At 47.4% G+C, this 24,263-nt stretch overlaps 1 protein-coding gene across 3 annotated transcripts in view; it reads right to left on the reverse strand.

Annotated features, from left to right (window-relative positions):
• Positions 1 to 9,805: 9,805 nt before the first annotated feature.
• SH2B3 (SH2B adaptor protein 3) overlaps positions 9,806 to 24,263 on the reverse strand; it is a 515,189-nt gene continuing 500,731 nt past the window's right edge. For all 3 annotated transcript variants that reach the window (XM_078667464.1, XM_078667466.1, XM_078667465.1), the window contains exon 9: positions 9,806 to 15,694. In XM_078667464.1, coding sequence (XP_078523590.1) covers positions 15,390 to 15,694 — 305 coding nt within the window. In that variant the 3' untranslated portion in view covers positions 9,806 to 15,389. The remainder of the gene's footprint in view (positions 15,695 to 24,263) is intronic.

A 24,263-nucleotide genomic window follows, 5' to 3' on the forward strand; every position in this document is an offset into this window, starting at 1 on the left:
GGAGCAGCATTGGGCACCAACGCATCCCCTCTCTTCTTGTTTCGGGACCCAGCAAGGATGCACTTAGGCTTGCAAGAGTGTCTTAGACTCCTGAGGGCACGCCAATTTAAAAGCAGAGAGTTATGATTAGCCCTGGGATCTTTATTTCTCTTGGTCAATCTCGCTCCTGGGGAGGTTACAGTCCAGCAAGTTCTCTGATTGGCTGCCAGCAACATGAGAAAAATATTGCTGCCAGCTATTACAGGACCAGGGTACTTAGCATAGCAAACAAATAATCTCAGACACTTTAAACATGCCTATTTGAAAGTGGAATGCTCTGCTAAAACAGTTTTCTTTGATTTAAGACTGAAAAGGAATGATTTAGAGTAAAATAAAGTGCTGCACTAATGCCGCTAAATTTCAACTATTGTGCCGCTAAATTTGCGAATCTATGATGCAATATCCTGGGGGGTTTGGCCACTGCTGATCTGCTGATAGCAGAATTTAGCCTGCCCTGGGCAAAAAAAATAACTGGGGGGGACGGACGGGGCATGCCGCTTATGTGACTACAAACTAGATTCATGGTTGCACTACCTGTGTTGCTGCCCTGCCATAGCAAATCAAAGCAGAACCCTCCTTTGGGAACTATACTTGAGTGAATAAGCAAGTACCCGCCTAGAGGCTTCTGCAATATGTTTCACACAAAGGGAACCCTACATCTTGGCCTGCTGTGGGCAATTCACGCAAACAATTAGGGATGCTCTCCAGCCTCGCTCTGGGCCCTGACCACACCCACAAATAGTCCAAAAGGTGATCCCGGATTACTTTATATGGAAGCCAGCATGAACTCTTCACGGACTAGAATTAAACAAAGGAAAAAATTGACTCATCCTCTTAACGATATGATTGTAGACGGAGCACACAGTACTCCGACAGATCCCAGTCTTTGCCCTGGAGGAAGCTACGGAGACTGGAGATTTCAAACTATTTTATTCAATAAAAGACTGTTTCAAACGTGCCCAAAGCACAAGCACTTTACCAAGAAACTTGGACTAATGATAGAACACGTGGTATTCAAGGAGAATGGGAGGGAAGGAAGATCAGGAACTCCACGAGCCAGATAGGTGACAGGCTGGTTACAGAGTAAAATGCATTTGTAAATACGAAAACAAGTCCCGAGCCAAACAAAGGCATCTAATACTTGCACTTTACTAGAATTTTGTAATCTTTGCCTAAGGGCATGTTCAGTATTACGTCTTTCCTTTTTAAAATGTTCTTTGTTACTGTATTGCAATGGTTCTAATTAACTTCTGCAAAATAAAAAAAATACCTGCATCTCAGCCTTATTCGCAGCTCCTTCCCTATGCGGCCTAGGTAGCCCAGTTACCTCACCCTAGCTACCATAACTGATCTGGCGGAGGGTGCTGGACAAAGATGAAAGTACCAGAGCACTTTGTTTACCTGTTTGTTCATCTGCATTTAATGCTACACATCTTGTGTTGGTGGTCCAAGTGCAGTGTTTCCTTCCTTAAGCATCGCGCAAGAAAACATTGTCCACACCTTCTTTTAGGAGCAAGAAAGGCCACTTTTATTTTAGGACAGGTGCATCATCAATATCATAAACATATTCATTATTTATTTATTATTTACATAATTCAACTCTACAGTGAGCCTACGAAACCTAAATCCCAAAACCCTGAACAAACTCCTGCCTACTAACCCTAGCCTACCCAACGCTACCCTTCAGGATGGCCAACCCGCTCCAGGCTGCCCACCCCCACTAACAAAAACCCGCCTACAAAAGAACAAAGGCACCCATCCTAACAGTGGCAAACCTACCTAAACTAAACAGTGCCTAGAGCACCGCAAATAACAAACCCAGAAATAAAGAAAGAAAAAGAAAAAAGAGGGAGGGTGGGTGGGGCAAAACAACCTCCCTTCACGCCTCCCGCCACGCAGTTGCTAATCCCCGCCTGACTTCCCCTTTTCATCCCTCTGCTAATCAGCCCCCACCTGTTGAATGTTCCTCGCGCGAACCTGCCCAGGGAGAGACCGGCTCGCGCCTGGCTCTCCCTGGGTCCCCCCTCGCGCAAGAAAACATTGTCCACACCTTCTTTTAGGAGCAAGAAAGGCCACTTTTATTTTAGGACAGGTGCATCATCAATATCATAAACATATTCATTATTTATTTATTATTTACATAATTCAACTCTACAGTGAGCCTACGAAACCTAAATCCCAAAACCCTGAACAAACTCCTGCCTACTAACCCTAGCCTACCCAACGCTACCCTTCAGGATGGCCAACCCGCTCCAGGCTGCCCACCCCCACTAACAAAAACCCGCCACCCAGGAAAACCTTTAGCGTTTTCCTGCCCCACCTAAAGGAAAGGAAGGAGCACACCACAACTGTACTTGAAGAACCTTGCTAATCAAGTCCCTGAGTTCAAGGAGGTAAAAAGAGAGGCCCAAAGCTGAGAGATGCACACCGTCCTCACAAAATAAATGATGTTCAGATACTTGTAAATGATAATGGTTCAAACTGTATATCCCCCAATGTTGACAAAAAAGGCGCATTGTCCTGTTCACTTTCCGTCTAGCCTTTTCCAGGGCAGAATGGGTCCGTGCCCCACGCCAGTGCAAACGGGGCACAAACTCAGTCCATATGAGCAGGGTGCTCTCCCATGTGGTTCGGATGATTTCCAGGTCCTGCTTCATTAATTTTAACAAGGTCAGCCCAGAGAGAGAAACCAAGTCATTCTCTCCCAAATGTAGCACCAGGAGATCCGGAGGGCCCCCCAAACACTGCGAAACCAAAGCAGCCAAGGCGGGAAAAAGCCCACCCCAGCGCATTCCCCCTGTTCCATGCCATGAGACTTCATGTGTCATACTGTTCAGGCCAAGTGATCTCCCACAAAGCTGGCTGGCAGCGGCTAAAGCTGCTCGTTTAATAAAAGAGTGCCCCAGTATCCACACCCTTCTTTTGCATCCGGCGACTGATAGCCAGGGACCTAGGAGAGAAAGAAATGTTAGACCAGCCAAAAATGCACTATTTCCTCACATACTTTTCACAACACTTGGAACGCCAACGACCAATGCGTCGGATCTGGGACCAGTCCCACCCCAGGCGGGCGGCCTCCGTTGCCGCACCAATTCTGAAGGAATGGGTACCAAACTGAACAGGGTCCTTCCCCAAACGCAACAAGACCTTGCGTAATACAGCCAACAATTGAGATGCAACTATGGGACTACCATCCGCATGACAAAATATGGACCCCTGGAGAAAATGCGGAGAGGACACAAACCCTTCCCATTCCCCAACCGGGCAACATGCAGAGACCCCACTCCTACCAAGGAACACCCACTTACCCCTCCCCATCTGGTCGGTTTTGGATGCCCGCAGCCAAAGTCGCACTCTGTCACTTTCCAACACCACCTCACCGCTGGTCATACCTACCCTGCCCCGCAACCCCAGCAACTCTGATGCCCGAAATGCCCCAAAGAACAACCACACAAAACACAAACGAAATTTGGCACACTCAAAAGCATCATGACAACACACCTCCAGTTCCGGCAACATCAACTGGAGCAATTCAAACGTCACGGGCTGCCGGAGCTGCTGACCCCCAGCCCGGAGCCTGGCCAAACCTTTCAACAATTTACGAACCAACACCCCCCCAACCGGATCCCTCCCCCACCAAAGCTGTCCATAAAAAGAAACCCCAGCCAATTTACCCGAAATGGTAGTGGGCGACAGGCCTTTGTCCGCCAGATGTAAAACAAACTGCAAGATGCATTGTTCATCAGACCAACCAGCCCTGAACGGCCCCATCGAAACCTTGCAAAACTGCAGAAACTCAGACCAGGCTTTCACATAACCCCGCCTGGTGGATTCAGCCACAGAATTTTCCACCAAGTGGTGAACCCTCAATCCCCCAGGTCCCATACGTACTGTGGGATCGGTGGTGGTGCCAGGTCCGCCCCAGGAGCTAACTTGCGGAACTCGGACCACTGAAAGCGAGACAAAGAGTCAGCGATGCAATTAGAAGTACCAGGAACATGCCGCGCTTTAAAGACAATATTCAGTTGCAGACACCGCAGCATGAATGCGCGCAGGAGCCGCAAAACCCGCAAATCGCGAGCCTTTTGGTGATTGACAAGGTGTACTACAGCCAAATTGTCCACGTGAAACAAGACGGAACGATTCTGAAACTCATCCCCCCATAGGTGCAAAGCAACCAGCAGCGGGAAGAGCTCCAGAAACGCAATGCTGCGACCCTGATCCTTCCAGTGCGCCGGCCAGCCGGCCGCGCACCATCGACCTTCCCAAAATATTCCGAATCCGTGAGCCCCTGACGCATCAGTGAACAACTGTACTTGCCACACCATGTCCTCATCCGCAAAAAACAAGGACACGCCATTAAAGTCTTGCAGAAAACGAAGCCAGACAGTCAAATCAGCACGCACAGCGGTGGTAATGCGCACCCTATGATGGGGAAGGCTTGCTCCGGACATGGACAGACCCAGACGTCTGCAGAACGTCCTGCCCGCCCGAACAACCCGGCAAGCAAAATTGAGATAACCCAACAACTTCTGAACAGTTTTCAAAACCACTTTCCGCTCCCCCAACACCAGATGTATGAAAGCAGACATTTCCTTCACTTTAGCCACAGGCAGTCTCGCCACCATAGACAGAGTATCAATTTCGATCCCCAAAAAAGTCAGGGACGTACAGGGACCCTCTGTCTTGTCCGGCGCCAAGGGGACACCCAATTCCTCCGCTAGAGCCTGAAAGATGTTCAAAGCCGACTGACACTGCCCAGAGCAACCCTCCCCAATGAAAAGAAAATCATCAAGGTAATGACAGACCAACGCGTGGCCACTGACAAAAGTGAATCGCCACTGCAGGAAGGTACTGAAGGTTTCAAACAGGGAGCATGACACTGAACAGCCCATGGGCAACACCCGATCCACGTAGAAACTACCATCAAAATGCATTCCCAACAGACTGAAATCCCAAGGATGAATGGGCAATAGCCGGAAAGCCGACTGAATGTCGCTCTTCGCCAGCAAAGCCCCAACACCAGCCGTGCGCACGAGCCGTAAGGCATCGTCCACCGAAGCATAAGTGACAGTTGAGTCAGCTGGATCAATAAAGTCATTGATTGAGGAACCCTCGGGCCAGGACAGGTGATGGATAAGACGAAACTCCCCTTCCGCCTTCTTGGGCACCACACCCAGGGGTGATACAATCAAGTCAGGCAGGGGACAATGCACAAAAGGACCAGCAATCCTACCAGCCGCAAGCTCTGCATCCAGTTTCTTCCGCACCACATGTGGACTCTCCTTCGCAGACTTCAAATTATCCGACCACCTGCCCACCCTGGGTCCCTGATACCCAATCCGAAACCCAATTTTGAAACCCCAAGACAAAATCTTAGCGGCCTCAAAATCCGGATAATCCACCAGCCAGAGATCAAGAACCTCCTGCCTAATAGGAGTAGGGGCCCTTGTAAACAGACTGATGGTGCTGCCCCCTGCCCCCAGAACCCCGTCCCTGATCACCCCATCTCTGGCCGGGAAAACACTGGGTGAGGGCGTGCTTCCCTCCACACTGTGAACACTCATGTTTATACCTGCAAGCGGGTCTGTTACAGGAACCTCTGTTAAAATGCCAGCAAGTGCCAGAAGCGGCTGATTGACCTCTGCCCCAAACCCCCGCCCCAGACTGAGCGGGGCAAGCTGAAAAGGGCCGATAAAAAACAGGTTGCCCGCTAGCTGTGTGGGTCGTAGCAGGAGGGTTTGCCGATGCCATCCATTGCAACCATAACTCAGAGTCAACCGCACCCCACGAACGCTCAGGAAAAGCGGCCATGCGCGCCCTAAATTCTTCATCGTAGGACAACCAAGCAAAGCCTCCAAAATAACTGTGAGCCTTGCGGATGACATCTGCATATTTAAACATGTCTATCGCTTTCTCAGGATGACGTTGACAATAAACGCTGGCATAAATGAGAAAGGCCGAAGTCCAATTCTCTATGGACTTCGGAACACGAGGCCTCCGAGCCAATTCCAATTCCTCCTCTTTCGACCCTTCTTTTGCCTGGACATCCCTGTGGAGAAGTCGAAAAACATCTACAAAAGCCCCAGACCAGATCAGATTCTTTGTTTTTTCAGATAAATGGGACCCCAAGGGCATCCCCACCCCAGAATAAGGCAACTTTTTCGGTAGGATACTATCCTCCGTTACCCGAGTGGCATCCACCCCGCCATCCCCCGATATAGAAACTTCTTTTGCAACTTGCACAGTAGAAACATTTGAAATTACGGGCCGCTCAAGCCTCGGTGCCAGAGCGACTCGCTCAACCACAACCCCATCACCCGTACCACAGGATCTTGTACTCTTAACCGGGAGACTCTCCCTAGGTTGCACATTTGAAATTACGGGCCGCTCAAGCCTCGGTGCCAGAGCGACTCGCTCAACCACAACCCCATCACCCGTACCAACAGATCTTGTACTCTTAACCGGGAGACTCTCCCTAGGTTGCCACACTGACCACCACCCATCCTTACCTCTTGGTAACTGCTCCGACTGCTGGGCGACGGCCCCACGATCCCGCTGAGAAGGTCCAGACCACACTGCCCCTCGTACACCTGCATGTCCGCTCGAGACTCCTGCAAAACACGAGAAACAGTGGGTTGCCCCAACCCACCCCCCTGGACCCGTGCTGCCAAAAGCCCAACATCTTTGTCTCTCAATTCCCCCTCTTCCAACTCATCATCATGAAAACTCCCACCGAAAGCTGCATCAGAAAATTCAACTTGATTACTTCCACTGGGCATAGCCCCATCACCAATACCCCCAACATAAAACTGCCAATCAATGGTCTGAAAGCTTTGTGGACAGAAAACTGTAGAAGAGTTATCCGCTCCAGATAACCCCCCTGAAAGCCCACCACTGGAAACAGCCGTGGGGACAGTTCCCGGGCCCGTAGAAACTGCCAACAGCCGCCCAGCCGAAGGCGCAGATTGAAAACTGCGGCCGCTCAAGCCAGACGATGAAGGGTGCGCGACAACATGGTCCCTGAAAGCTGAACCGCAATTTCCCCCCAAGGGACGGCCCACCGACGCCAGACCATGGGCACCTCCCGACCCAGTCGATTGACCCCCCATGTGGCCACTTGGCCGCCCCCTGGGGACCGGGAACAAGGCTTGCCCCGGGTACTGGGGCGCCCCCTTGTTGAACAAACCCCTCTCACCAGGAGCCGGGGGCGTGGGGATGGCAGCCCGAGGGCCAGTCAAACCGGCTGCCACAGCCTCAGTGGCCGGGGGGGGGGGGCAGCAATCTAGAGACAGTGTGCCCATTGGCACCACAGCAGGGGCAGGAGTGGGGACCACAGGAGGGGTTGGAGCCGGCAATGCAGCAGTGAGTGGCCCAGCACCGGCGTCACCCGTGTGCGGGGAGCCAACATCGCGGGGGGGGGCAGGGCCAGGCCCCAGCATGGCAGGAGAGAGCATAAAGCACTGGCCATTAAGCCACAGGAGTGGGGAAACCCCCCCCCGGAGAAGGGGGCACCGTAATGGCAGGGACTACAGGCATACCGGCAGGGGGAGGGGTCGGCGCGTGCCCAAGGGAGTCCAGGCTCCGCCCCCGCTTCGGTTTAGGGCCCGCCTGCAGCCTCCCCGTCTTCCCCGAGACCAAGCCGCCTGAACGCGGAGCTTGACGGCCCGCAGAACGCCCCCGCCTCCCCCCGGGCGCCCCGCGGGAACCAGCACCAAGGAACTGGAATTCACATACCTGCTGGGGGGCGCCCGGGTCACCCGGCGGGGGCTCCACTGCAGCGACCGGCAAAACGAGCATGTGCCCGTCCGCAGGCATGGCCGCCTCGCCGTCTTCCTCCTCCTCCGGGCCCGGGGTTAAACAAGCGTCCACGGCCCTGGAAACGCCCTCGGAAGCCTTGCGAGGTGGGCGGGCCAGTCCGACCCACGCCTCCGCTGGGACACCCGGCCGCAGCAGGTCCTCGCGCCCGGCATCGCAGATGAACCGCACGGCCCTCCTGACCTCCTCCACATCCTCCATGTGGTCAGAGAAAACCAAGGTACGACCAATACACGCCGCAAAACAACCTCCCTTCACGCCTCCCGCCACGCAGTTGCTAATCCCCGCCTGACTTCCCCTTTTCATCCCTCTGCTAATCAGCCCCCACCTGTTGAATGTTCCTCGCGCGAACCTGCCCAGGGAGAGACCGGCTCGCGCCTGGCTCTCCCTGGGTCCCCCCTTGATCATGGCAGCAAAGATCTCTGGTAATTTCCTTACTAATAGCTCACTTTTACTCTTCAGGCATGGGACACCCAATTTCTGTCAGTATTGCCTCTTTAATACATGAAAAATCGAGAATGTTTGCTACAGCTGGGAGAAACAAGTTCTGACCAGCCGAGCTGACTCCCCCCTATTCTTTTGGTTCTGAATACATTACCTTGAAATCCTTGGATAGTTCTAGCCTGCTACTAACACATCCTCCTTCTAATATTTGCTTGCATTGATCCTTATCACAAAACTCAGAGTGGTAAAGGGAGGAGGCTGAAGATCTACAAACCAGTAACTCCTTTTGCTTCTTGTCAGGATTAAACCCAGGAACATTTAGATGAAGAAAGAATAAAACAGAAGCAAAAAAAGACCGGCAATTGTAGATGGCGGGTTCTTGATTGTTTCTGGCTACATAAACATACAAAATTGTAGAAACATTCACTTCCTTGTTGGTGCCAACAGAGGAATGAAGTGGAGAACGTTTATTGATTCCAGGTTCCTATGAAACAGGTCAAAACTAGCAACATAGTGCCAGACGACTTTTCATACGTTGTAGAGCTCTTGCAGGTGCTTGTCCCTGCCTCGGTTTGTATTTCTTCTGCTGGCTTTTGTCACCATCACTCAGAGATTACCTCCTCAAGACCGTGTGTGGTGGTTTGTCAGCATCCACAGTTGCTGGTACCTTCAGGGTCATGGGAGGTTTCCTTATGTTTTCAGAACACGTCAGTAATAACTGCTGTCTTACAAACTGGATTATAAACAGATGTTTTATTTGCTTTAGAAATACTCAAAAATTATTCCAAAGTGAACTCTACATATACATTTCTTTGCATAGAAAGTCTGTAGAAAATGGAAAGGCATAGTTTAACCTATTGCTTTTAGGTTGTATCACAGTGTTATTTTAATTAAATACAAAAATACTTTGTATTCGTAATGCTTTTGATAAAAAGGATCCTGGCAATATATAAAAAAGTACAAGTTAAAACATTTGGGAAGCCAGTTATGGTTTTCTTATGTATCATTTGAAGCAGGGGTTTCACATGTAAATAATACTACTGATTGTAACTCCTATACACAGCAACATCCCAGTGCTTATATAATAAATATTCCATTTAATACTTAAAATATCCAGATTTACATTCATATTTCCTTAGGAATTTGCAACATCAATGTGCACGCTATGGTCAGTAGAAAATAGGTTAGGTACATTGTGTATATTTCATTAAATACAAGTTTATTCAAATTTCCTTTTAATTGGATTGGCCTTTCTGGTGTCAGTGTAAGTCAAGTGAGCAATTCGACAGTACAAAGTATGCCATGTCTTCAGTGACCATGGAAGTATGGCCTGCACAGGAATCATCATGAGCTGTATGGTGGTATTGCACTTTTAAAAGAAGGAATATGTCAACAGAAAACCCGAAGTAGTAGATGTGGCATGTTCTGATTTTTTTGTTTTATATATATATATATATATATATATATATATATATATATATATATATATATATATATATATATATATATATATATATATATATATATATAGAGAGAGAGAGAGAGAGAGAGAGAGAGAGAGAGAGAGAGAGAGAGAGAGAGAGAGAGAGAGAGAGAGAGAGAGAGAGAGAGAGAGAGAGAGAGAGAGAGAGAGAGAGAGAGAGAGAGAGAGAGAGAGAGAGAGAAAAAAAGAAAGACAGACAACGGTTTAAATAATGTATTACCATTTGTGATCAAGATTTTATCCTACCAGAAATTCTAGTACTAAAGAGCAGACTGAAATATTGAGACCAGGTCATAACTTTTATATCGTCAATTTTTTCCTGACCGGTATTAGTTTTAGCATGACTTGGTTTGGAAAAAGCAGCCTGGCATATCATGTGAATTTTAACAAATAAACATTTAGAGGAAAAATATAAAATTATTTTGGATCTATTTCGGATACACTAGGGACATTTTGATTTAAGCTGTATGACATATTCATACCCATCTTAAACTGCTGGCATGTGGTAGTCACCTTGCCCCATCTATGGTTAGAAGCTTAGTCAAATGCATTGTTTTGGGTGTTTTCTTTGTTATTGTCATACATTCTGCCATTGAACAGGGCGGATTCAAAGCAGTGTGGAAAAAACTCAAGCGATAAATAAACAATGTATAGCAATTGGCATATCGTAATTATCACACTTAAGAGCAGTACTTTCAATAACTCAATCTAATCTGTGTGTAATTTGGTGATCACAAGAGATTACAGCTGTCTTTTAGTGTGAGCAGACTAATCTTCTCTCCAAAAGGGAAACACACTTATCTCATCTTTAGGCTTGATTAGATTGTATTACTTTTTAAGAGATTATTTACAACAAATTGCACAGGTCAAGGCTTTCCTTGCACAACCCTGAAAAAAGTAATATTGCTAGAACAGTGCCAAACACAGAGGGTCTGCATAGGTAGTCTTTTGTTTTGCATCAGCCTGACCTCGTATATCGTACAAAAACACTCACTCACTTATGACTAGCTTAACCTCCATGTCGCCTGCCACTCCAATCCCCTGGACCCTGCGACGTCTCCAACTAGCACCCACAATTTGTCACCTTGCAAAAGAGTTACATTCTTGGGTCCTGATCTCCTGAGGCTGCTAGCAAATTATCTAACACATTGAGTCAAAACTTTCATGGTGTTCTTTGGCCACATACGAACATTGATTATTCAAGAAGGAAGAGCATGGACCACATATGCAACTATCCAGATTGTACGGTAGATATGACAAATCCAGTCCTGGTATTCATTTAGGATTCTGCTGTTTGTTGTTAAATGATCAGCCTTAACATTTAAAAGGAAACCAGGGCAGCTGCCGGATGCATTTTCAACACCAGATTAAAGGGAAACTCCACCATTAAAGATGTGGGTTAAGTGTAGACAGTTTCTACCAGAGAACCTTACTGGGCTCTTTGATATTTTATAATCCTTGTAAGATTTAAGCACTTGGAAAATACGTCAGTTCGGTGACTGCAACTGTCTTGACACTTCCTAATAAAAATGACAGATTGTCTATTACTCCACATATCGTTCTGTCTCCCTAAAGGAGATTTAAATGGTGGTGGGTTTATGTTACAGTTCAGAACCACAATTTTTATGACAGCAGTAACAATAAAGTGCCGTAAAATTCCCCCATTAACATCTATTCACAACATTAGAACCTAAGCACATCCTTGCCTTTTTCTATCCCTATACTTTAACTACCCTCCTAGGAATAGTAATACAGTGAAGGTGAAACTAGTGGGATCTTACAAATATGTTACAGGACTGGGCTGGGAATGCTTCCCTTGATTGAGGAACTGTGGTGTGTGAATAACTACGAAATTTTCCAAAAGTTCGCACTTTACTAGGATTTCTCTACAGAGAGTTGAGATAAAATGTATTGTACCTGAAAAGGAGAGGACACAATTTTTCCCTTTATAAATTCACCAGCCTCTTTTTTTGTGCAAGATGTTAATCCAACAGTCCTATTCACTAATATCAATTCTTTCATTACTCAATTGGGGATTTTGGTTTTCCTTTTTATTTGATTTAGGAAATTATGAAACAAGCAACCGGCCATTACAAGGGTATAGGATAGGTACTGCAACTGATAGGTTTGTTTTACAGGTGTATCTCTGGTCCTCTTGCCCCCCCCCCAATGGATTGCACAGTTTCTTAACTATTGTCAATTGAGGCCAGGTGCTGGCTTTTATCATGCACTGTATAAATAGCTTCAATCTGGAATCAGTGAGTGTATTCGGAGACTAAGATTTTAATTTTAAAGGTGGGGGTATTTTAGAACAATATTAATGAGAAAGAAAAGCCCTCTGTTGAAATTTAAATACCCCACCCACTTTACACAAACTATGTAAGTTACATGGGATCGAAACACCACCACAATGATTTGGTGTGGTCACATACTATTTCAAATGAGAACTGCCACATAGAATTCTCTAAATGCAAACACAGAATGTTTAGGACTGTGCAACCTACAAGAGACACATGAAAAATGGTTCTAAAAGAAGGACCCATTCCATATACAATTAGGGCCTGTATTTAAGAGGGTTATTCAGACACTCGCTTGGCGCTGTACCCACAGGTCTTTTTAACGGTAAGTAAATCAATGCAATGCTTAGCACCATGCAAGTGTCCATGCAAAATTTAGAAAATACGCCTGTGTGTCAAGAACAGCAAATATTGGGGTGTTCACCAGCTGTTGTGACTTTGGCATGCAAAGGAAGGAATCAAGACTTACTGGTACTGTAACTCAAACGAAACTGAAAGCTCATACCCCAAAAACGATACTGCTGACTATATTAGTTTGTTTGCCTCTTACATGTACTGTCTGCACATGTGCAGTAGCTACTGTTGCAGACAACTAACTCTCTGACGTGAAGAACTTTTGTTTTTCCATTTTGTTTATCGCAGCCATACAACACTACAATCAGTACCAGAAACTATGGCACTTCATTTAAGATGGCGTTTCTTTAAAAATGTTAGCGGAACTGAAAACTAAGTTATGAGGAAGATGTAAAATAGCCATAGAAATCTATTCCATCATCCAAGGGGTCATTTAAAATACGCTAATAGATCTGAAAGTAATTGTCCTCAAAGTGGTTTGCTGTGCATTTAACATGATTGTTTTATTTAGTAAACTAGTAAGACTGCATCATAAATGATGAATAAGACTTTTCTGGACTGGATATTTGTGCCCACTAGCAATAAGATGGTCCGAATTTAGCACCAGTGAATGGAAGAACCTGCAGGACTAGCGTTTCTGCGAGTTACACCTCACTCATCTCTACATTCACAGTAATGGAATGATTTCTGTTTGTGGCAATGCAAATACAGGAATTGGGTGTTACCCCACATCCCCTGCTACATTCGAGTGAGCAGGCAAGGAAAGAAATTCTTCAAATGCATAAAAAGGTTTCACTTCATTTGTGCAAAAATAAGGCAACTGGTCTTATCGGAAAACAATGAATTCAACATATTGATTTCTTATAAGGAATTCCATAGGCGTTCTGTTAATACCGAAAAAGGTCAACAAAAGGAAACAGTTGAAAGCAAATGGGAGAGGAGTCTGCCCATTTTTACACAGGGCTGCATTAAAAAAGCAAGCTGATCATTAATGACATCTAACTTGCCTTTTAATTGTGAGCTAGGTCAGATGGGGAGAAACAATAAGCGTTTATCCGCAGTGGAGACGTCCATATTTAAAATGATCTAACGTTCCAACACGATGAATAAATGATATATATACGAACTATACACATCGCTGATAGCAGGTGCCCTCAAAATTTAAATAACAAAATGCATAACAATTTTCCTGAGAATATAATGTACAAAAATATTGATAGCAGGCCAACCTCTGTGTTAGACACCCTGACACACGTTAGGCATGGTAGCAATCTGCAGAGCTTTCTTTACAAAACTAGTAAGGTTTCTAGTTACAAAACGGCCTAGTATTTTTAAGCAAGCAACGGTTAAGGTCTCTCGAACTTATGTTTGAAGAAACATCGAATATGAGGTAAAATGTTGTAGAAAATGTCATCTGTTCAACTTTACACATGTGCCTTATACGTCCCTGCTCTCAAGCAGACCGCCTGTTTATCGACCTTACTAGAGGGGACCTGTAGAACTATTTTTCAGTTAAAATATCCGTTAGGGATACTTCTAGTTAAAATTTATATTTTGTATTTTTGGTCAACACATTTTTCTCATAGAGCCATGTAAAAGTCAGCGAATCAGCTGGTGGGATGTGCGAGTTTGCATCTGTGCCACCCTTCACTACTTTTCCTCCAAATCTTCTAAAAAGGTGCAATTATAAAGGGTGATTTATGCTTTTAACCTGGCGATCTTTCCCAATCTGAGATTCGTACTCTAGCTTGTGAATTAAATAAAGATGCCAAATCATGGGTAGCAACACCAAACCAATAAAGAGCTTTGATTGCACTTCCTTTGAATAATGGATAGGAGGTCGGGAAGAATCCTACTGCTCGTGCATATCAAACACCTACAATCCATTCGGGAATGTAACTGTAGACCCAGCCACATAAACCATTTGTTTTACCAGGTGTTTCTATAGGTGTCAGATTCCTGAATAAAATAATCTCACTAGAACCACAGTAACTCATCCCAGTTTGCAGGTTAAAGTAATCTAGCCTGCATATTAGTGTTCCCCTATCAGAAAAGTACATCTGCAACATACCTTCACCCTTCTCCACTTTCTCTCCTGTAAAACTGGAAAAGCTTTGCTAATCCAGGAGGGACACAGTCCCACTAATTATACAACACCCAATGTTTTCAAATCTGACAAGTATTCAACCAATCACTATAAGTCCACTCTTTATCCTTCTTCCCCCCTAATAGTCTAAGCTGAAAAAGAACTATGCAACTTCAAAGTTAGGCAGAGAAAGTTGGTTGGTGGATAACACTTGCTGAAATTTTAAATAAATTTGTATTGGATGCACATTTTGTACATGTCACTGAGAAAATTAATTGAAAATAATATGTTGTTATAAGTAGGGTTTGATTTTCGTTTAGAAAAGTCAAGCACACAAACTAAAAAAATCAGAACATGCATCCACAACTCGAGTAATAGTGATGCATCAACATCTTACACTCTAGCCTAGTGTGCCAGAGTAAGATGCCGAGATAAAACAAAAGTAGGCAAGTGGGGTAGGGGATTAAATTGGGCCTTCTGGTTTAAAAGCCCTGAGAAAATATTTATAGGCTAGGCTACATAACCTTTAACGAAGGTTAAAAGGTAACCTACGCAAAGTGTACTGAAATTCAAGGCACAGGTTTAAAGTTCTAGAATCCGGCAAGCCAAAGGGAACTGCATCTGTAAACAGTTACAAAAAAGCTGTGTGGTTGATTATAGGCTTAAAACAGGCCCTTCAACAGGCCTAATAAAACAAACACACCCAAACTGGAGTGTACACGTTAGATATTTCGACTCCCTGTCACCCAATAACAAAAAAACTGTAAGGTTACATTCTTTCAGAAATGCATAAGGTGTTTGACAAAAGTTCTGAGACTTGACAAGCAGACTTGGCGGTCTACTCAAGAGCAGCACACTCGCCACCTTGTCAGAGTGGTGTGTACTGATTGTCAATCGCTCGCATGTGTCCTCTGGCTGGGGACTCCACGTCATTGTCGGAGTCCCACTGATGGTTCACATGGACCCCTGTTGCTTCGCGATTTCGAAGGCTGCGGGCTAGCTCGTCTCGGGAAGGCAGAAAGTGAAAAATTTGCTCAGTGGGAGGCGAGTGATGCACATCGTCCATATGATTTTCCCTTGGGTGGCTACGAGATTGAACGTGCAGGGCACTATGGTCGGAACTCCAGCGATGTATCGACAGAGGTTGTAATGTATTGCTTGAAGTGCTTGGTCCTGAATAAAGGAAAAGAAATAAGTAATTATATTTTGATAATCTAATAAACTGGAAGACCATTAAAAATCTAATGGAATGTGTAGTAACTATTGTTCCCATTACGCCATATCATGACCCTTTCCCAGTGATTAAACCCCTCTTGGCAAAGACCCTTCTCAGGTGATCAAAAACACAAGTGTAGTACCCTCACAAAGAGTGCACACAGGAACATGCAGGCTTGCCTTCATGAAGATGGCTTCTGCAAATGAAGAGCATGGTGTAACAGGTTGGGTATGCCCTGCAGACTCCATCTAAATTAAGTGGAAAAGAAGTACAGCTTTGCTTAATCACTGTATATTAAAAAATATGTACACTAGACAAGGTACACTTTCACTGATGGTGTCCTACTTTCATCTCTCAAACATGATTCTGAAAGATAAATTGATTATGATCTGTACTTCTTAGTAAACGGCAGTGACACAGACTATGCATTTTTAATAGATGTATCAGTAAGTTAATAATTTTTGTTAAATTCATTAATTCCAAACAAGCCTGCATTTAGGTTTAATCCCACATTTCTTTCTTAATCCCCACTGCCCAGACAAGAAAATAAGTTACTTACCTGTAAGTGAGGTAATCCAGTATTGGCATCTTTCATAGATTCACATGCCTGAATCATTCCGTCGTTGAGATGGGAGTCCCACGGTAAAATATTCAAGCAGTGCTTAAAAAAAGTCATAGGCTATAATGGCCTTAAATCCATTATAGCCTATGTAATTTTTTAAAAAGGACCAAATGTTGGACCTAGCCAATCAGCTGCTAGCACCCTCTAGAACACTCTCAGCAGAGGCAAGTTCTCTGTTTTTTGAAGCACAAGTGGGATGTAACAATTAAAAAAATTAAAGAGAACTACCTCTACGGGGAAGAGGCTGGGTGGCATGTGAATCTATGAAAGATAACAATACTGTGCTGGGGCTTCGCAAGTTCCTCCTAGCTAGCGTTTGGGGGCTATTGTAAAAGAATTACAAAAACTGGTTGCGCACACTGAAGACACACAGGAAGAGGAGATGATCTCAGTAACTCCAAATTGACAATACATTACCATGAATGGATCGCTGCAAGTGGGATAGTGCATTGAAACCTCATTCGTCCTGGCAGTTTATAGTATCCTATCCCACATCACTAGCAGGTACTCATTTGTATTCGCATTTCTGGGCCTTAGGTCACAGGCAATCTACCTATCCTTCATTCAAGTTACTTTGTCCTCATTTTGTTGTGCCTTCCTCCCAATGTTCATTGTTACTTCAAATAGCACATATTAACAGCCACATCCATAACACATCAGTACCACTACCATCTACTCATTTACCTTTGTGGTCCTATCGAACAAGTTACTTACCTTCGGTAACAATATATTTGTAAGAAACATTAGTTAGTGATAGATTCCTTACCTTAGAATTACCCCCAGGTGTCGGACTGGATCTGGAAAGTTTGCGTCAGCAGTACCCCTGCGTGTCGGTAGGCGTCGTCGTGTGGCTCCTCGTACGTCGTTGGCGTTGTAGTCGCCGAGATGACGTTGCTGGAGCTACTTAGACGTTCCCACGCACCCTGACGTCCATTCTGTACACGACTTTCCACGCGAGGAACGCAGAACCATGCAAGATACTGACCACTGGTGCATTGAAACTAGGGACCTGAAAGGGATGACCTTAACCCTAGAAATCAGTTCGCAGGACGGGGAGGATGGGTGGGGCGGTAAGGAATATCACTAATGTTTCTTCCAGATATATCGTTACCGAAGGTAAAGTAACTTGTTCATCTGAAAGAAACACAACACGTTAGTGATAGACCCCCCTATCTTAGAATAGATATCCCAGCAATACCAACCCCAGTGGTTGGTCAGCGAACCAATATCACACCAGAATGTCACAGAGAACAGAACAGTCAAAGAAGCCATCTCTCCGGACTTGACTGTCAAGGCAATAATGCTTAGTAAAAGTGTGCAGTGCGGCCCACATGGCTGCCTGACAGGTGTCTTGCAGAGGGACACCACGTCCCAATGCAGTAGTAGCTGCTGTCGCCCTGGGAGAATGGGTGCGCAACCCCACCGGAGGTTCCTTTTTAGCCAGAGAATAACAGGCCTTGATACACAAGACGACCCAGCGGGAGATAGTCCTTATGTGTACAGCCCGGCCCTTCTTGGCGCCTTTGTAGCCAACAAAGAGCTGATCATCCACCCGGAACGGTTGTGTGCAATTCAGGTAAAATGAGAGTGCACGTTTTGGGTCCAGCGGAGGAGCCTTTCTACCTCTCTGGAAGGGTGCGAAGGCGGAAAGAAAGTGGGCAAGGTGATAGATAGTTTGCCCGATGTGGAAGGCAGTGACAACCTTTGGCAAGAAGGAAGGACGAGTGCAAAGCACAACCATGTCCGGATGAACCGACAGAAAAGGAGGCTTACAGGAAAGAGCCTGGAGCTTACTCATGCCCCTAGCAGAGATGATGGCAACCAGGAGAGCAGCCTTTAACGTCAATAAACGAAGAGGACAGTTGTGAAGCGGCTCAAAAGGAGCTCACATCAAATAAGTAAGAACCAGATTAAAGTCCCACTGCGGTATAACAAACTGAATAGGAGGGAAAAGGTGGGTAATGCCTTTGAGAAATCTATTTACAACAGGGGACTTGAAAAGAGAGGGTTGATCAGGGAGCCTGAGAGAAGCCGAAATTGAAGAAAGGTAGCCCTTAATAGGCCCAGAGCAGAGCCCTGCTGGGAAAGAGAAAGAAGGAACAAAAAGACTTCTGAAAGAGATGCACAAAGAGGATCCACAGCCTTTGCTGTGCACCATGCCACAAATGTGTTCTACCTGCAGGCATATACAGATTTAGTGGAGGGACGCACGACTGCCAGAATGATATCACAGACTTCAGGAGGAAAGTCAAATGGAAGTAATCAACTGTCGCCGCTCAATCTCCACGCATGTAGGTGGATGCTGGACAGGTTCGGGTGGAGGACCATCCCTTGCTGCTGTGACAGAAGATCCTCCGTAAGAGGCAGTCGGATCGGGGGATCCATGCTCATACTGAGTAGCTCGGGATACCAAACTCTTCGAGCCCAGTCCGGGGCCACAAGAATCACTTGGGCCCGGTCGCGCCTGATCTTCAGCACTCTGGGTAGAAGTGGTATAGGCGAAAAAGCATACAAGAGACCGCAGCTCCACTCGTGACGAAAAGTATCGCAGAGCAAGTGCCGCCTTGGAAATTCCAACGCACAGAAGAGATGACATCACGCGTTCTATTCGGCGGCGAATAGATCTTACCAAGGCTCTCCCCACTGTTGAAAGAGACCTTGCACCACCTCTGAGTGAAGATGCCATTTGTGATCTGTCATGCACCTAGGGCTGAGTCCGTCCGCCCTGGCGTTCAAAGAACCTGCCAAGTGTTGAACTGTCAAGGGAATGCCTTGACATTCCAGACATGTCCAGAGACTTAGAGCCTCCTGACATAGGGTCCACGACCCCACCCTGCGTGTTGCAATACCACATGGCCGTGGTGTTGTCTGTGAACACCTGCACTATCCTCCCCTTGATAGAGGGAAGGAATGCCTTCAGTTCAAGTAGAATCAGCCGGAGCTCCAGAAGATTGATATGGAGCAGGGACTCCACCGGACACCAGAGGCCTCTGATCGCCGCCTCTCCCATATGGCCGCCCTATCCCAGAAGGACGCATTCGTCACCACTGTATGCTCCGGGTGGGAAAGGGGATCTGCTGCTGACCGAAAGTTGGTTCGTGAGCCACCACTGCAACTGCTGTGCAGTGCCCTCCGAGATCTGGGCGTGCTCGGACAGGTCCCCTTAAATGTTGCGCCCACTGGAACTTCAGGTCCCACTGCAGAGCCCGCATATGCCGTCTGGCATGATTGGTCAGCAGGATGCAGGAGGCCATGAGGCCCAGCAGCCTCAAGGTCGTCCTGACTGAATCCGAGGACAAGGGCCGAAAGATCAGAATCATAGCCCGAATGTCCCAGACTCGCTGCTCGGGAGGATGAACCCGAAACTGCGCCATGACCAGAACCGCTCCAATAAAGAGGAGCTTCTGGGAGGGAATCAGGTGCGACTTCGGCACGCTGAAGGAGAACCCCAGCAAATGCAGGAGGTCAGCCGTAGTCTGGAGGTGGGTGATTACTGCCTGTGGCGAGCCCGCCTTCAACAGCCAGTCATCGAGATAGGGGGCAGACAAACCCCTGATCTGCGCAGAAGACTGCGACCACCGCCATCACTTTCGTAAACACTTGAGGGGGTCTGGTAAGGCCAAAAGGGAGCACAGTGAACTGAAAATGCTTGTGGCCTACCGTGAACCGCAGGTAACGCCGGTGGGCAGGCAGGACGGGAATATGAACATAAGCGTCCTGCAAGTCCAACTCTTATCAACCAGTCTTGCGGGTCTAGGGCAGACAAGACCTGAGCAAGTGTAAGCATCTTGAACTTCTCCTTCCGGAGCAAGCGATTGACATTCCAGGTCTAAGATAGGACGCAGGCCCTTGTCCTTCCAGGAAGTAGTGCGAGTAACAACCACAACCTACTTCTGGCGTCGGAACGCGCTCGATGGCCCCCTTGGCCAAGAGGGCTGCAACTTCCTGCTATTGAAGTGCCAAGTGATACCCCGAAATGCGGTGGTACTGAGAGGCATGGCTGGAGGGGTAGTCTCGGGATATCTGCAAAACCCACCTGTCCAAAGTGATGGTGCGCCAGTGGGTTAGGTGATGGCGAAACCTGCCACCCACTGGTGTTTGGTGAGCCTGAAACACTGGACTAGGAAGGTTTGGAAGCAGTGGCAGCAGGGGAGGTGGTGGACTGATCCGCCCGCTGGCCCAGTGACCCTCCTCTGTGGGTCCCGCAGCTGCGCTGACACTGTTGCTGTGCAGGACTGGCACTGAAACTAATGTGTTTGGGCGCCCCTTCCTTGGCCACGAAAGAAGCGAGAAGCAGAAGGAGTTTGCGAGGCTGAAAGGCCTAAAGACTGGGCCGTAGCCCGTGAGCCGTTAAAAATCTCCAACGCACTATCTGCCTTGTCACCAATAAGGCGAGTGCCATCAAAGGGCATGTCCATCAGAGTGTTCTGGACATCCCCAGAAAAGCCAGTTGTCCTCAGCCAGGCATGGCAGCGCAGCTCCACTGTCATGGAAATCGCCCTGCCATGCCCTGACCAAGCGGTGTCAAGACCACAACAAATTGTGAACTTGACTGCGTCTCTCCCCTCAGCAACAGCTTGGGAGTGCACCATCCGGGCCTCCTCCGGACACTGAAGCAGCACCTGCGCGACCATGTTCCACATAGAATGGGAATAACGGCCCAAGAGGCATTCTGTGTTCACAGACCGCAGCCTTCAACTGGTGGAAGTAAACCATTTCTTCCCAAACTGTTCCAGTTTCTTTGAGTCCCTGTCCGAAGGTGCGGAAGAGAATGCGCTCGGGGACCCAGAGGCTTGGACAACCAAGCTCTCAGGGGTAGGGTGTTGGGAGAGGAAAATGATGTCGATGGCATCAGGCCAAATTCTTATCCACAGGAGCCTCTGTGTTGGGCCTGGACCAGGTGCCCAAAAGTGCGTCATTGAAGGGCAACAGCGGCTCCGTAGAGGAAGACGCCGACCAAAGCACTTCTGTCAGGAGGTTAGTTCTGACGGGCACTGTAGGAAGCTTGAGTTTGAGAGCCTCGGCTACTCTACGCAACACCACAGAATATGTACCCCCTTCCTCCAGAATCATGGTAGAAGGAGAGAGTGTGCCAGGTTCTGTAGTAAAATTCAAGTCCCCTGCATCCTCCAAATCCTCTTCCCAGTCTGAGTCTAACTCGCACTGGGCTGAGAGAGGGTCCTCAAACCCCTCTTAGTCCTCCCCAAGCTGCCGGACAGGCGGAAAAGAGGGAGGTGGATGGAGAAAGGGAATAAATTCCCTAACGGCGTCGGAATCGGCGTCGATCGACACCGGTCCGGCACCGTCTCCACGTTGGGGTAGAAGCCATGGACGGCGGCGTCGTCGATGCCGGTGGGGGTCGTATGTGGCCAACAGACAACGGCTGGGATCCATGGGGGTCCCTTGGCATCGAGACCGGAGTTGTCGGGCCGGAGCGGACTTTGCAGAAGAGCGAGGACCCCCAGTCTGACCCGCGGGGCCCAAAGGCATGCCGATTAGGTCTGACGGCCCAAAGACTCGTGCCATGGCAGAGAGGAATTCCTGTAATTGGGCTGGAGTTGCCGATGGACCCGGAAAGGGCGGGTAGGCTATCGGAAACTGCTTAGTCTCACCCAGAGCTGCGGGGGTGGCATCACCCGCACCCTCAGCTGTGTCGCGCGACAGTCTAGGGGAAGACTAACGCTTCTTCGATTTCTTGTGCTTTGTCTTACCCGACTCAGAGTGAAAAGACTTAGTTGAACGATGGTGATGGCGGCTCCGCGACCGGTCCCTCGACCTCCCACGGGACCGGGAACGCCACGGAGCCGACTCCCAGGCCTCCAGCAACTTTTGGGACCGCTCCTGCAAAGTTTTCGGAGCCATGGGCCGGCATTCGGGGCATGACATCATCTCGGCGACAACGACGCCAACGACATACGCGGAGCGGCACGACAACGCCTAGCGACACGCAGGGGTACTGCTGACGAAAACTTTTCGGAGCCAGTCTGACTCCTGGGGGTAATTCTGAGGTAAGGAATCTATCCCTAGCGTGTTTCTTTCAGATTGCTTCTTATCCGTGCAATGTCATACTAACCTCATTTTGCATTTGCCATAATAGATATTGACAATGATTGTCGGTATTGAGACAGACTGGTATGGCTGATACTGCTGAGCCCTCTGGTAACCTCCTTTGTAAGGGGCAAATCCTCGCCCCCAGCACCTCTGAAGGGCACCTTTCTGTATTGTAATGTGCCCAACAACTTTGCAGTGTCCGTGTAATTTTTCCGAAGAGGGACTCACCATAAAAATCCATATCCAAAAGTTTTGTCCGCACCTCAGGCCTATAGGTGGTTGCTTTCAGCCATTCTTGCTGTCTGAGCGCTACAGTCAGTTGTCTAAATAAGTATTGGCTACATCAAGAGCACAGTCAATGGTTTCTGAAGCTGCACGCTCACCTTCCACTAGTATGTTTTGTGCCTCTTTTCTCTTATCCTCATGAATCAGGTCTATTAAACCTGCCATGTCTAACCACATTTGGCAGTCATAGCGGCCGATAATTGCCCTAATTGTCACTGCTGCCATAGAAGAGAAACGTTTCCCTAAAATTTCCATCTGACGCCCTTCTTTATCCAGAGAAGTGGTAATCAGGGTAGCAGAGTTTTTAGAGCGTCTTTGAGCCGCTTGAGAAATGACAGAGTCCGGCTTGGGGTGACCAATGAGGTAAGATGAGTCCACAGGTGCCCTATACTTCTTCTCAATACGGGCAGTACCGGTGGTATGGACGCTGGTATCTTCATTATTTTGATGCCTTCCTGCCATATATAATCTATAATTGGAATGGAGTGTACCAATTTCCTCGTGTCTTCTTTGAAGTCATATAAAAAGCATTCGGTCTGTTTGACCGTAATAGGGAAATTAAACCTGTTAGCTGCCCTCTGCATTAAGTTATGAAATCCTCCAGCAGAGAACCTGATGGGAGTTGGTATAACATAATCGTCCCAAGGATCAGGAGCAGAGATTGGATCAGGCAGTTCACCTTCCTCTCTATCTTCGGCCGAAGAGGACGTATCTGGTGCTCCAGGGTCAGCTGGCCCGGAGTCCGGAATATTCACCAGTGTGCTTGGCGGTTGAGTGGGTGGCTTACCTGGAGGAGCTATTTGAGGAACTGGCCTGTCTGGCTAATTCTGTTGCTGCGTAAACCTCTGCCGGTAATCCGCCAACATAGCCTCTACATCCTTTATCAGTGATGGTAGCAGATGGGCCATGTCCCTGGGGCGTGGCTCTGGCTTAAAACCATATGAATGGTAACTGTCACGCGGAGCCAAATACTCCTGCTGGTAGTATTGCATCTCGTCAGGATAGTCCTCATCATCCTGACACTTTACTTGGAGCTCAGATAGGCTGTGAGCCACCCCATAAAGACCATCATCGTCATCCTCATCTTCTACATTGCCCTCTAGCAGATGTGACGTAAGTAAGGGCGAACCCGTACTAAATTCTTGTATGGTTGGCCATAGGAAAGTCTTAGTTACTCTGGTGACTTGAGTGATCCTCGTCGTCATTGCAGAAACCACAGGAAAAGAAAATTCCATTGTCAACGGTGTCGTCGTCAGCGAAAGACCAATCGTCGACAAGTCGGTCATCGTTGGGATCTTCGCCGATGGTATCTTAGTCGACGAAGGAGCGTCGACGGCGATGGGGTCCTCATTGTCAACGCAGAGACTCTGGTAGACCGTATTGGAGCCTGGATTGCCGTTGACGACTGTGTCGTCGATGTAACACTGAATGTTGTCAACAAGTGAAGGAGCGTCGTTGACTATGAGTTTTTGAGTGTTTTTTTCCCCGCAGGATCTGTAGGATAAGCTCCTTCCTTCCTGGCAGGCGTAGAAGGTACAGATAACGCCGTCTCATAGGAGTGTTTAGCT

Source organism: Lissotriton helveticus, chromosome 11 (genome assembly GCF_964261635.1).
Source record: "Lissotriton helveticus chromosome 11, aLisHel1.1, whole genome shotgun sequence".
NCBI lineage: Eukaryota > Metazoa > Chordata > Amphibia > Caudata > Salamandridae > Lissotriton > Lissotriton helveticus.